The following is a 14,006-nucleotide window of genomic DNA, read 5'->3' on the forward strand; positions in this document are numbered from 1 at the left end:
GTGCTAGATGGACTTGGTTCACCTTAGTTACTTCAAGGTCAGTACCCACTAATGTAGTCTCATTGTATTTTCAGAGCACTTTTCCTTTCTTATCTTGGTGGATATACAAGAGTTAAAGTTAGGTGTTTTTTTTATTGATTTAACGGAAATTGTTTACCCCTTGGAATACGAGCATTGCTGCGTGGTTCTCTGTATATATTTTTGCGACAGTGCACAGTGACTAATAAGGCATTTGTGATTGCCCAGAAGCGAAATCTGTGACCCATTGCACGTTATTTTTTTACAGTCCAGCCTCTCAAAACAATGCCCGATAACCAATGACATTAACTTAACCGTGGGTATCATTGAAGATAAATTGGATTACCATATGATTTATAAGAATTTTGGACATAACGGAACGTTCAGGATTGACAAATACATATATGAGCTATACAAGAAATATAAGTGTCATCTGAGTCATACAAAAATGATGATAACAAATAGCACAATTTAGTTTCTTAAAAGTTGTAAAAGACAGATGCCCAATTTCGTCCTTATATCTCAAGTCAAATATGATGAAAAATTGTTAGATTGTCTTGTACTTGTCACACATTTTCATTATCATGGTAACGGACCATATGCTCATATCTATATCGGATAAGTATATATTTATTATTTTTATTTTGTCAATATTAACACGCTGCTGACTTTAATTAATTGAATCAAATTAATAAATTAAGTTGCCTTTAATAAATACTTTATATAAAAAGTAATATTTAAAGTCCATTAGCCTGGAGTGTACTAACCCTGCTCGTGGCTCGTATCGTCGTCATCTGAATCAACTGATGTCGCTGTAAAGTAAGAAATTTCTTTTTGAAATGTTGGTACCCAAGAAATATTATATTAGCACCGTAATTGTTGAGCATACATTATGTTCTACATTTTCCATACTTTACTCGAAAGTGTATGAGGGAATTTATGGAAACCAACAGGTGGTCTTCCTCTTGACGGTAATAAAGTCCATTTGGTTCAGCTTAGTGTAGAAAAGTTAAATACCACAATGATTGGTCATTAGCTGGTTCCACATATAACAATATAATTTGCAAAATCATGAAAACTGGATTAACAAGGGCTTCAATAATTCGCTTTATTTTATGACCCTTCTTAGTCATTTCACCATGTATTTTGGTCATGTGAGTACATACGAGCACAGCAGGTATGATATATTGTAGTAAATTTTAACTGATATAGGATTATCCAGATTAGAATATAGTAATTACAAATGGGTAAAAAATAGTTCATCAATTGTCACTCAAAGAAGTAATTTATTGTTAGTGTTTGCTTGTAAAACTCACCAGAAAACATCCGAAAACATTAGAAAACCATTTTGAAACAACTCCTAGAAATGTTCAACTCTTTGTTAACATGAGTGTGTATTGGGCTCATTCCCACTCATAAAAGCCCTTCATTCAGGTCATTAGAGACATATAGTCCTACGACCTGATGGCTAAATTAGCAGTGCTCCTTCAGCAAATAAACGCCTGGGGGAGGTGACACTAATTTCTTCACTAAGATAAAATAATCACCTATCACTTGCTTTGTTACATTTTAAAACCAACTGAAAAAACAGAAAGTGATGAAAGGAAAATGTAGTCAATAATTTTGTGAAATGATATCTACATAAAACTATTATTAATTAGATGCACACAACAGTTTAAACAAGTTCCTATAAGTGGTGAATCAGCAATATTACAGAAACTTTTTTCACTAAGTCGCTTAAAACAGACACACATACCTTGATAGCATATTTTTGCCAATATCAGGCAGCAATCCTTAGTCCATACATGATTGTCCTTGTATCCGTATTTTGGATACTTTCCTCCACGGCAGTGCAGAGACCACAATACATATCCATGTTTAATACGCTGTGCGTCTCTCTGCACACATGTAACAATGTTACACTTATGTGAAGGTCGGTGTTCCCCACACCATAAGATCTTCATGGTCTCGTTGTTACCACATGCAAACAGTCCTAAACCTGTCGAGAATGAAAAAATTAAGAAGATACATTAAATAAAAACTTCAAACCGGCGAAAACATAAATAGATTGTTATTTATGTTGATCAGTATCTGCATCACCAACCGATGTGTCTCTCCTTCTGTTTTATATGTTCTATGTTTTTTCGGTCAATGTTTGTAACTAATAAATTATTTTGTTGTCAGATTCAGATAAAAGGCTGTTTCACTCTGGTATACCATAGTATATCTCCAGATGTATACCACAGTAGTAAATTATGGGGTAATTAACCTATTTGTGTAAGACAGTAGTGAATCACATGGATAATACCTATTTGTGTAAGACAGAAGTAAATCACGAGGTAAATACCGAAGACAGTAGTAAATCACGAGGTAAATACCTAAGACAGTCGTAAATCACGGGGTAAATACCCAAGACAGTAGTATATCACATGGATAATACCTATTTGTGTAAGACAGAAGTAAATCACGAGGTAAATACCTAAGACAGTAGTAAATCACAGGATAAATACCCAATACAGTAGTAAATCAAGGGATAAATACCCAAGACAGTAGTAAATCACATGGATAATACCTATTTGTGTAAGACAGAAGTAAACCACGGGATAAATACCCAATACAGTAGTAAATACACGGGATAGATACCCAATACAGTAGTAAATCAAGGGATAAATACCCAAGACAGTAGTAAATCACATGGATAATACCTATTTGTGTAAGAGAGTAGTAAATCACGGGATAAATACCTAAGACAATAGTAAATCACGGGATAAATACCTAAGAGAGTAGTAAATCACGGGATAAATACCTAAGACAGTAGTAAATCACGGGATAATTAACCTATTTGTGTAAGACAGTAGTAAATCACGTGGATAATACCTATTTGTGTAAGAGAGTAGTAAATCACGGGATAAATGCCTAAGACAATAGTAAATCACGGGATAAATACCTAAGAGAGTAGTAAATCACGGGATAAATACCTAAGACAGCAGTAAATCACGGGATAAATACCTAAGACAGTAGTAAATCACGGGATAATTAACCTATTTGTGTAAGACAGTAGTAAATCACGTGGATAATACCTATTTGTGTAAGAGAGTAGTAAATCATGGGATAAATACACAAGACAGTAGCAAATCAAGGGATAAATACCCAAGACAGAAGTAAATCACGAGGTAAGTACCTAAGACAGTAGTAAATCACGAGGTAAATACCTAAGACAGTAGTAAATCACGAGGTAAATACCTAAGACAGTAGTAAATCACGGGATAAATACCCAATACAGTAGTAAATCAAGGGATAAATACCCAAGACAGTAGTAAATCATATGGATAATACCTATTTGTGTAAGAGAGTAGTAAATCACGGGATAAATGCCTAAGACAATAGTAAATCACGGGATAAATACCTAAGAGACTAGTAAATCACGGGATAAATACCTAAGACAGTAGTAAATCACGGGATAATTAACCTATTTATGTAAGACAGTAGTAAATCACGTGGATAATACCTATTTGTGTAAGAGAGTAGTAATCACGGGATAAATACACAAGACAGTAGTAAATTACGGGATAATTAACCCATTTGTGTACGACAGTAGTAAATCACGAGGTAAATACCTAAGACGGTAGTAAATCACAGGGTAAATACCTAAGACAGCAGTAAAGCACGGGATAAATATCTAAGGCAGTAGTAAATCACGGGATAAATACCCAAGACAGTAGTAAATCACGGGGTAAATATCCAAGACAGTAGTAAATCACGGGATAAATACCCAAGACAGTAGTAAATCACATGGATAATACCTATTTGTGTAAGACAGTAGTAAATCACGGGGTAAATACCCGTTTATGTAAGACTAGTAAATACATAAGACAGTGTGTGTGTGTGTGTGTGATTTGGATTTTTAACGTAGCTTTAACAATTTTTCAGTCATATCGCTGCGATGTCTGCAGTGTGACAGTTTATAATGATATTTAACACTGGGGCATCATACCTTAGACATGTAGCATGATGTCCCACCCAGTCACATTATCCTGGCACCAGTCCTAACACTAAACTCTTAATGCTGAGCGCCAAGCGAGGCAGCTGTTAGTACCATTTGTGTAATTCTTTGGTATGACTCGACCCGGGATCGAACCCACGACCTCCCGCATCCGAGGCGTACGCTCTAACCAATAGACCACCGGAGCGGTCTACATAAGAGAGTAAAATTTAACGGGATAAATGCTTATTTGTGTAAGACATTAGCAGCAGTTGTTGTTGTTGCTATAGGGTTTAACGCCATTTTCAGCATAAGATAAGCTATACATGGCGGCCAGTATAAATGGTGGAGGAAAATACAGGAATATCCTGGAAAGAACCACCGACCCACAAGAAGCTACTGGCAAGCTTTATAACATGCCCACACTAGCCGAACCCGAGACTCGAACCCATGCAGACAGGAGAGATGGCAGTGATCCGTAACGGTGAGTGCTTTAGACCAATTGGCCCCTCGGGGCCCTTGTAAGACAGTAGTAAATCACGGGGTAAATACCTACTTGTGTAAGACAGTAGTAAGTCCCAGGGTAAATACCTATTTGTGTAAGGCGGAAGTAATCACGGAGCAAATACCAAGCATAGTTGAAAATCACGGAGTAAATGACTATTTGTGTAAGATTATAGTACATAAAGGAGTAAATGTAAATATATATCCATTTGTGTACGACAAAGTGTAAGATGGTAGTAAATAAAGGGGAAAATTTACAAGACAGTAGTAAATCACGAGATAAATACCCAAGACAGCAGTAAATCACGGGGATAAATACCCAAGAGAGTAGCAAATCACGGGGTAAATATACAAGACAGTAGTAAATCACGGGGGTAAATACCCAAGAGAGTAGCAAATCACGAGGTAAATACCCAAGACAGTAGTAAATCACGAGGTAAATACCCAAGACAGTAGTAAATCACGGGGATAAATACCCAAGACAGTAGTAAATCACAAGGTAAATACCCAAGACAGTAGTAAATCACGAGGTAAATTCCTAAGACAGTAGTAAATCACTAGGTAAATACCCATGACAGTAGTAAATCACGGGGATAAACACCCAAGACAGTAGTAAATCACAAGGTAAATACCCAAGACAGTAGTAAATCACGAGGTAAATTCCTAAGACAGTAGTAAATCACGAGGTAAATACCCACGACAGTAGTAAATCACAAGGTAAATTCCTAAGACAGTAGTAAAGACATTAAAAATCACAGGATAAATACCCAAGACGGTAACAAATCTCGAGGTAATACCCAAGACAGTAGTAAATAACGGGGTAAATACCCAAGACAGTAGTAAATCACTCTGAAAATACCTAAGATAGTAGTAAATTACGAGGTAAATTCCTAAGACAGTAGTAAATCACGAGGTAAATATACAAGACATTAGAAATCACAGGATAAATACCCAAGACGGTAGTAAATAACGGGGTAAATACCCAAGACAGTAGTAAATCACTGTGAAAATACCTAAGATAGTAGTAAATCACAAGGTAAATACCCAAGACAGTAGTAAATCACGAGGTAAATATACAAGACATTAGAAATCACAGGATAAATACCCAAGACGGTAACAAATCTCGAGGTAATACCCAAGACAGTAGTAAATAACGGGGTAAATACCCAAGACAGTAGTAAATCACTGTGAAAATACCCAAGACAGTAGTAAATTACGAGGTAAAGTCCTAAGACAGTAGTAAATCACCTGGTTAATACCCAAGACAGTAGTAAATATCGAGGTAAATACACAATACAGTAGTAAATCTCGAGGTAAATGTCCAAGAGAGAAGTAAACCATAGGGTAAATACACAAGACAGTAGTAAATCAGGAGATAAATACAACAGACAGTAGTAAATCACTAGGTAAATACAACAGACAGTAGTAAATCACGAGGTAAATACAAAAGACAGTAGTAAACCACGAGGTAAATGCAAAAGACAGTAGTAAATCACGAGGTAAATACAACAGACAGTAGTAAATCACGACGGGAATACACATGACAGTAGTAAATCACAAAGTAAATACCCAAGACAGTAGTAAATCACGGGGTAAATACCCAAGACAGTAATAACTCACGGGGTGAATACCTAAGACGTTAATAAATCTAGAGGTAAATACCCAAGAGAGTAGTAAATCACTAGCGAAATTCCCAAGACAGTAATAAATCACGGGGTAAATACCCAACCAGTAGTAAATCACGAGGTAAATACCCAAGACAGTAGTAAATCACTGGGTAAATACACAAGACAGTAGTAAATCACTGGGTAAATACCCAAGACAGTAGTAAATCACATGGTAAATACGCAAGAGAGTAGTAAATCACGAGGTAAATATAAAAGACAGTAGTAAATCACGAGGTAAATATACAAGACAGTAGTAAATCACGGGGTACATGTACAAGAGCGTAATAAAACACGAGGTAAAAATAGGATACAGTAGTAAATCACGAGGTAAACACCCAAGACAGTAGCAAATCACAGGTCAAATACCCAACAGTAGTAAATCACGGGGTAAATATACAAGACAGTAATAAATCACGAGGTAAATATACCAGACAGTAGAAAAGCATTGGGTACATATACAAGACAGTAGTAAATCACAAAGTAAATACCCAAGACAGTAGTAAATCACGGGGTAAATACCCAAGACAGTAATAACTCACGGGGTGAATACCTAAGACGTTAGTAAATCTCGAGGTAAATACCCAAGAGAGTAGTAAATCACTAGCGAAATTCCTAAGACAGTAATAAATCACGGGGTAAACACCCAGCCAGTAGTAAATCACGAGGTAAATACCCAAGACAGTAGTAAATCACTGGGTAAATACACAAGACAGTAGTAAATCACTGGGTAAATACCCAAGACAGTAGTAAATCACGAGGTAAATACACATGACAGTAGAAAATCACGGGGTAAATACACAAGACAGTAGCAAAACACGGGTAAAATACCCAAGACAGTAGTAAATAACGATGTTATTATCCAAGACAGTAGTAAATCAAGAGGTAAATACACATGACAGTAGAGAATCTTGAGGTAAATACACAAGACAGTAGTAAATCACGGGGAAAATAGGTAAGACATTGGTCAATCACAAGGTAAATATCTAAGACAGTAGCAAATCACAAAATAAATACCCAAACAGTAGTAAGTCACGAGGTAAATACCCAAGACAGTAGTAAATCACGAGGTAAATACCTAAGACAGTAGTATATCACGGGGTAAATACCCAAGACAGTAGTAAATCACGAGGTAAATACCCAAGACAGTAGTAAATCACGAGGTAAATACCTAAGACAGTAGTAAATCACGAGGTAAATACCTAAGACAGTAGTATATCACGGGGTAAATACCCAAGACAGTAGTAAATCACGAGGTAAATACCCAAGACAGTAGTAAATCACGAGGTAAATACCTAAGACAGTAGTAAATCACGGGGTAAATACCCAAGACAGTAGTAAATCACGAGGTAAATACCCAAGACAGTAGTAAATCACGAGGTAAATACCCAAGACAGTAGTAAATCCCGAGGTAAATACCTAAGACAGTAGTATATCACGGGGTAAATATACAAGACAGTAGTAAGTCACGAGGTAAATACCCAAGACAGTAGTAAATCACGAGGTAAATACCCAAGACAGTAGTAAATCACGAGGTAAACACCTAAGACAGTAGTATATCACGGGGTAAATATCCAAGACAGTAGTAAGTCACGAGGTAAATACCCAAGACAGTAGGAAATCACGATGTAAATACCCAAGACAGTAGTAAATCACGAGGTAAATACCCAAGACAGTAGTTATTTACGAGGTACATATACAAGACAGTAGTAAATCTCGGGTAAATACCCAAGACAGTTGTAAATCACGGGGTAACTTCCCAAGACAGTAATAAATCGCGAGGTAAATCCCCAAGACAGTAGTAAATCACAGGGTAAATACGCAATGCAGTAGTAAATAATGAGGTAAATATACAAGACAGTAGTAAATCATGGGGCAAATATATCCAAACAGTAGTAAATCACGAGGAAAATATACAAAATAGTAGCAAATCACGGGATAAATACCCAAGATAGTAGTAAATTAGGGGGTAAATGCCCAAGACAGTAGCAAATCACGAGGTAAATATACAAGACATTAGGAAATCACAGGGTAAATACGAAGACTAGTAAATATGGAGGTAAATATAAAAGACAGTAGTAAATCACGAGGTTAATACGCAAGACTGTAGTAAATAATGAGGTAAATAAACAAGACAGTAGTAAATCACGAGGCAAATATACAAGACAGTAGTAAATACGGGGTAAATATACAAGACAGTGATAAAAAACGAGGTAAATATACGAGACAGTAGTAAATCACGAGCTAAAAATCCAAAACAGTATTAAATCACGGGTTGAATACCCAAGAGAGTAGTAAATCACGGGGTAAATGAACAAGACAGTATTAAATTACGAGGTAAATATACCACAAAGTAGGAAATCACGAGGTAAATATAAAAGACAGTAGTAAATCACGGGGTTAATACGCAAGACAGTAGTAAATAACGAGGTAAATATACAAGACAGTAGTAAATCACGGGGTAAATACGTAAGACGTTAGTAAATCTCCAAGTAAATACCTAAGGCAGTAGTAAATCACTAGCGAAATTTCCAAGACAGTAATAAATCACGGGGTAAATACCCAACCAGTACTAAATCACGAAGTAAATACCCAAGACAGTAGTAAATCTCGAGGTAAATAGCCAAGACAGTAGCAAATCACTGGGTAAATACCTAAGACAGTAGTAATTTAGGAGGTAAATACCCAAGACATTAGCAAATCACAGGATAAATACCACAGACAGGAACAAATCCCAAGGTAATACCCAAGACGGTAGTAAATAACGGGGTAAATACGCAAGACAGTAACATATCACTTGGAAAATACATAAGACAGTAATAAATTACCTGGTTAATACCCAAGACAGTAGTAAATCTCATGGTAAATGTCCATGACAGAAGTAAAACCATGGAGTAAATACAATAGACAATAGTAAATCACGAGGTAAATACACAAGACAGTAGTAAATCACAGGGTAAATACACAAAACAGTACTTAAATCACTGGGTAAATACCTAAGACAGTAGTAAATCACCTGGTTAATACCCAAGACAGTAGTAAATCTCATGGTAAATGTCCATGACAGAAGTAAACCATGGAGTAAATACAATAGACAATAGTAAATCACGAGGTAAATACACAAGAGAGTAGGAAAACATGGGTAAATACCCAAGACAGTAGTAAATCACGGGGTAAATACCTAAGACAGTCGTAAATCACTGGGTAAATACCCAAGACAGTATTAAATCACGGGGTAAATGCCCAAGAGAGTAGGAAATCACGATGTAAATAACCAAGGCAGTAGTAAATCACGAGGTAAATACCCAAGACAGTAGTCAGTTACGAGGCACATATACAAGACAGTAGTAAATCACGGGGCAAATACCCAAGACAGTAGTAAATCACGGGGTAACTTCCCAAGACAGTAATAAATCGCGAGGTAAATCCCCAAAGACAGTAGTAAGTCACGGGGTAAATACGCAAGACAGTAGTAAATAATGAGGTAAATATACAAGACAGTAGTAAATCATGGGGTAAATATATCCAAGCATTAGTAAATAACGAGGAAAATATACAAGACAGTAGCAAATCACGGGATAAATACCCAAGATAGTAGTAAATCACGGGGTAAATGCCCAAGACAGTAGTAAATCTCGAGGTAAATACCCAAGACAGTAGTAAATCACCTGGTAAATACCCAAGGCAGTAGTAAATCTCGAGGCAAATACCCAAGACGTTAGTAGTAAATCACGGGGTAAATACACAAGACAGTACTTAATCACTGGTAAATACCTAAGACAGTAGTAAATTACGAGGTAAATACCCAAGACAATAGTTGATCACTGGGTAAATACCAAGGAGAGCAGGAAAACACGAGGTAAATACACAAGACAGTAGTAAATCACGGGTAAATACCCAGGAAAGTAGTAAATCACGAGGTAAATACACATGACAGTAGAAAATCACGGGTAAATACCCAGGAAAGTAGTAAATCACGAGGTAAATACACATGACAGTAGAAAATCACGGGTAAATACCCAGGAAAGTAGTAAATCACGAGGTAAATACACAAGACAGTAGTAAATCACGGGTAAATACCCAGGAAAGTAGTAAATCACGAGGTAAGTACCCAAGACAGTAGTAAATCACGAGGTAAATAAACAAGATCGTACTAAATCACTGGGTAAATACCTAAGACAGTAGTAACAATCTAAATGTATGCAGCACAACACGAGTCTCATTTAAAATAAACCAAACAGTTTTAAATCAAATATAGTATAATTATTTCAGATTATTCATAGAATGGGTCATTCAAATCAGTTATAGTATTTACTATAATTGACATTCAAATTTCAATTAATATAGGTCATTTAAATCAATTAAAATATAGGTCATTCAAATCAATTATAGTATAAGTCATTCGAATCAAATAAAGTATGTCATTCAAATCAATTAAAATATAGGTCATTCAAATCAATTATAGTATAATTCATTCAAATCGATTATAATATAGGTCATTCAAATCATATACAGAACATGTCATTTAAATCTATTATAGTATAGGTCATTCAAATCAATTATATTATAGGTCATTCAAATTATTTACAGAACATACCATTCAAATAAATTATAGTATAGGTAATTCAAATCATATACAGAATATGTCATTCAAATCAATTATAGTAAATGTAATTCGGATCAATTATAACATAGGTCATTCAAATCATGTATAGAACATGCCATTCAAATCAATTATAGCATAGGTCATTCAAATCAATTATAGCATAGGTTATTCAAATCAATTATATTATAGGTCCTTCAAATATCAGTTATAGTATAGGTCATTCAAATCATACATAGAACATGCCATACAAATCAATTATAGGATAGGTCATTCAAATATCAAATAGTGCAATGGTCATTTAAATTAATTATATTATAGGTCTTTCCAATCATATATAGAATAGGTAATTCAAATCATATATAGAAAAAGTCATTCAAATAGTATCGGTCATCCAAGTCATACATAGAATAGGTCGGGCCCAGAGAAGCAGTGTGGTCTAAAGCGCTCACCGTTACGGATCACGTGAGAAAGCTTGCCAGTAGCTTCTCGTGGGTCGGTGGTTCTATCCGCGGTTTTCCCGCTTCTTCCTCCACCATTTATATTGACCGCCATGTATAGCCTATCGTGTGCTGAAAAATGGCGTTAAACCCTACAACAACAACAACAACATAGTATAAGTCATTCAAGTCAATTATAGTATACGTCATTCAAATCAATTATAGTATACGTCATTCAAATCAATTATAGTATAATTCATTCAAATCAGTTATAGTATATGTCATTCAAATCAATTATAGTATACGTCAAGATGGCAATCATTATGATTGATACAGAGTACTACAAGGAGTTGGTCAGCTGACGTTTTTGAGTTTAATATACTAAACTAAACTAAATCAATGTCAATACTGTAAAACGATTCATTGTTTTAGCATACATTTGACTTTGATAACACGTGATTTACGGAACAGACGATATACAGTCGGTGAATTGGTCAAATGTCGTACAGACGAACACAATATAACGTGACCCGTCATTGGTTAAATGTGATACAGCGCATACGATTGACACTAGTCACTTTCTAGTGCCATCTACTGCGTGTTTGTTTCAACAGTATACGCAATGAACGAATCGACTATTAAGCAGCCACTCACCATACGTCAGAAGCCATGGAAATATTGAGATACATACGATCCACTGTATCTTGGGACTTAATAGTCTCACTGCCATTTTTAATCTCACAATCTTAGGTTTTAGGCATCCAAATAAGTCTTTCGAAGGACTGTGTACTTGTAGCAAGAAAATGAGTCAGTCACAATTCAATAAACTTATCTTAATCTTCGTTGTTTACGTCAGGTGCGTTCGGCTTCTTGTCATAAATAATCACGTATTTGTATTCTGTCCTTAACCCAAAATAGTCCGGCAAATAATGCGTACGATATACGCAATATGATCTAGGTTGCCGTAAATAGGCAATAAATTAAAGCAAACATTTGTTATGAATGTATTACAGTAGTAAACTACGTGTAATCAGAATTATTACATCAAGGTACGAATTAACGAATTAAAATGAGTTAGAAAATATAAAGGACAAGATTGCCATGTTTATCGTAACGCATATTGTCTGCGTGGGTTAAAGTCTCGGATTCGACCAAAATGGGTATGTAAGAAAGCTTGCCAGCACCTTCTCGTGGGTTGGTGGTTCGTTCAGGGGCTTTCCCGGGTTCTTTCTCCACCATTTATACTGTATAGCCTATCTTGTTCTGAAAAATGGCGTTAAACCCTACAATAACAATATTAAATACCTAATACGGTAGTAAATCATGTGGCAAATACCCATGACAGTAGTATATCACGGTGTAAATATCTAAAACATTTGAAAATCACGGAGTAAATACTTAAGACAGTACTCTGTGTGTGTGTGTGTATACATATATATATATATATATATATATATATATATATATATATATATATATATATATATGTGTGTGTGTGTGTGTGTGTGTGTGTGTGTAGGATTTTTAACGTAGCTTTAACAATTTTTCAGTCATATCGCTACGATGTCTGCAGTGTGACAGTTTATAGTGATGTCTAGCACTGGGGCATCATGCTGCAGACATGTAGCATGATGTCCCACCCAGTCACATTATCCTGACACCAGGCCGACCAGTCCTAATACAACCCTCTTAATGCTGAGCGCCTAGCGAGGCAGCTGTTAGTACCATTTTTGTAAGTCGTTGGTATGACTCGGCCGGGGATCGAACCCACGACCTCCCGCTTCCGAGGCGGACGCTCTAACCACTAGGCCACCAGAGCGGTAAAAAGACAGCTGTAAATCAACAAGTAGATACCTGAAAGTTGAAAATCACGGGGTAAATACTTGAGACAGTAGTAAATCAACGGGTATATATATATCTGTAAGACATTGAAAATACCTATCTGTGACTTTCAAAAACGTTCATGATTCAAAACGAGGTCATGATTCACTTTTTCCAACAGAAGAAGGGCCTGATTCGGGAGGCTTACGACAGTCCTTTGTTATTTCTCTCGTTAACGTTGAACAAATAAATTGAAACTTCACTGTTGAAAGATAAATACATATGTACAAAAATCAATATATAATATTTGGCACTGTTTCTCATAAATTTGATCATAATGTAAACGATTATTCCCTTTGGTTTAAACGTGTTAATCTCATCAAGCTGATGACCTAGTTTTTCCCTTATTATTTTCGATTTAGGTTAAGATTTTTATTTATGTTTATATAAAAATATACTGTAAGTGAAATTTATATTTTCGTGGTACACCATCTAAATGTTTGCAGCACAATACGAGTCTCATTCAAAATAAACCTAACAGTTTCAAGTCAAATATAGTATAATTCATTCAGATTATTCATAGAATGGGTCATTCAGATCAGTTATAGTATTTACTATAATTGACATTCAAATTTCAATTATAATATAGGCCATTTAAATAAATTAAAATATAGGTCATTCAAATCAATTATAGTGTAAGTCATTCAAATCAAATAAAGTATAGGTCGTTCTAATCAATTATAGCATAGGTCATTCAAATAATATAAAGAACATGCCATTCAAATCAATTATAGTATAGGACATTCAGATCAATTATAGTATAGGCCATTCAGATCAATTATAGTATAGGCCATTCAAATCAAGTATAGTATATGCCGTTCTAATCAATTATAGCATAGTTCATTCAAATCAGTTATAGTACAAGTCATTCAAATCAATTATAGTATAGGTCATTCAAATCAATTATAATATAG

The 14,006-nt window shown here is 35.4% G+C and overlaps 1 protein-coding gene across 2 annotated transcripts in view; it reads right to left on the bottom strand.

Annotated features, from left to right (window-relative positions):
• Positions 1 to 14,006, bottom strand: part of LOC149776634 (uncharacterized) — a 33,192-nt gene that overhangs the window by 18,048 nt on the left and 1,138 nt on the right. Inside the window, exons 1-3 of one of the 2 annotated variants that reach the window (XM_089941130.1) lie at positions 11,866 to 12,059; positions 1,775 to 2,017; positions 786 to 830 (exon numbers count right to left, since the gene is read on the bottom strand). In XM_089941130.1, coding sequence (XP_089797256.1) covers positions 786 to 830; positions 1,775 to 2,017; positions 11,866 to 11,941 — 364 coding nt within the window. In that variant the 5' untranslated portion in view covers positions 11,942 to 12,059. Of the gene's footprint in view, positions 1 to 785; positions 831 to 1,774; positions 2,018 to 11,865; positions 12,060 to 14,006 lie in introns of those variants that run through there. The other variant, XM_089941131.1, reaches the window with a different exon arrangement.

Source organism: Sinohyriopsis cumingii, chromosome 18, assembly GCF_028554795.1.
Source record: "Sinohyriopsis cumingii isolate HCF-2022 chromosome 18, ASM2855479v2, whole genome shotgun sequence".
In the NCBI taxonomy this organism is placed as follows: domain Eukaryota; kingdom Metazoa; phylum Mollusca; class Bivalvia; order Unionida; family Unionidae; genus Sinohyriopsis; species Sinohyriopsis cumingii.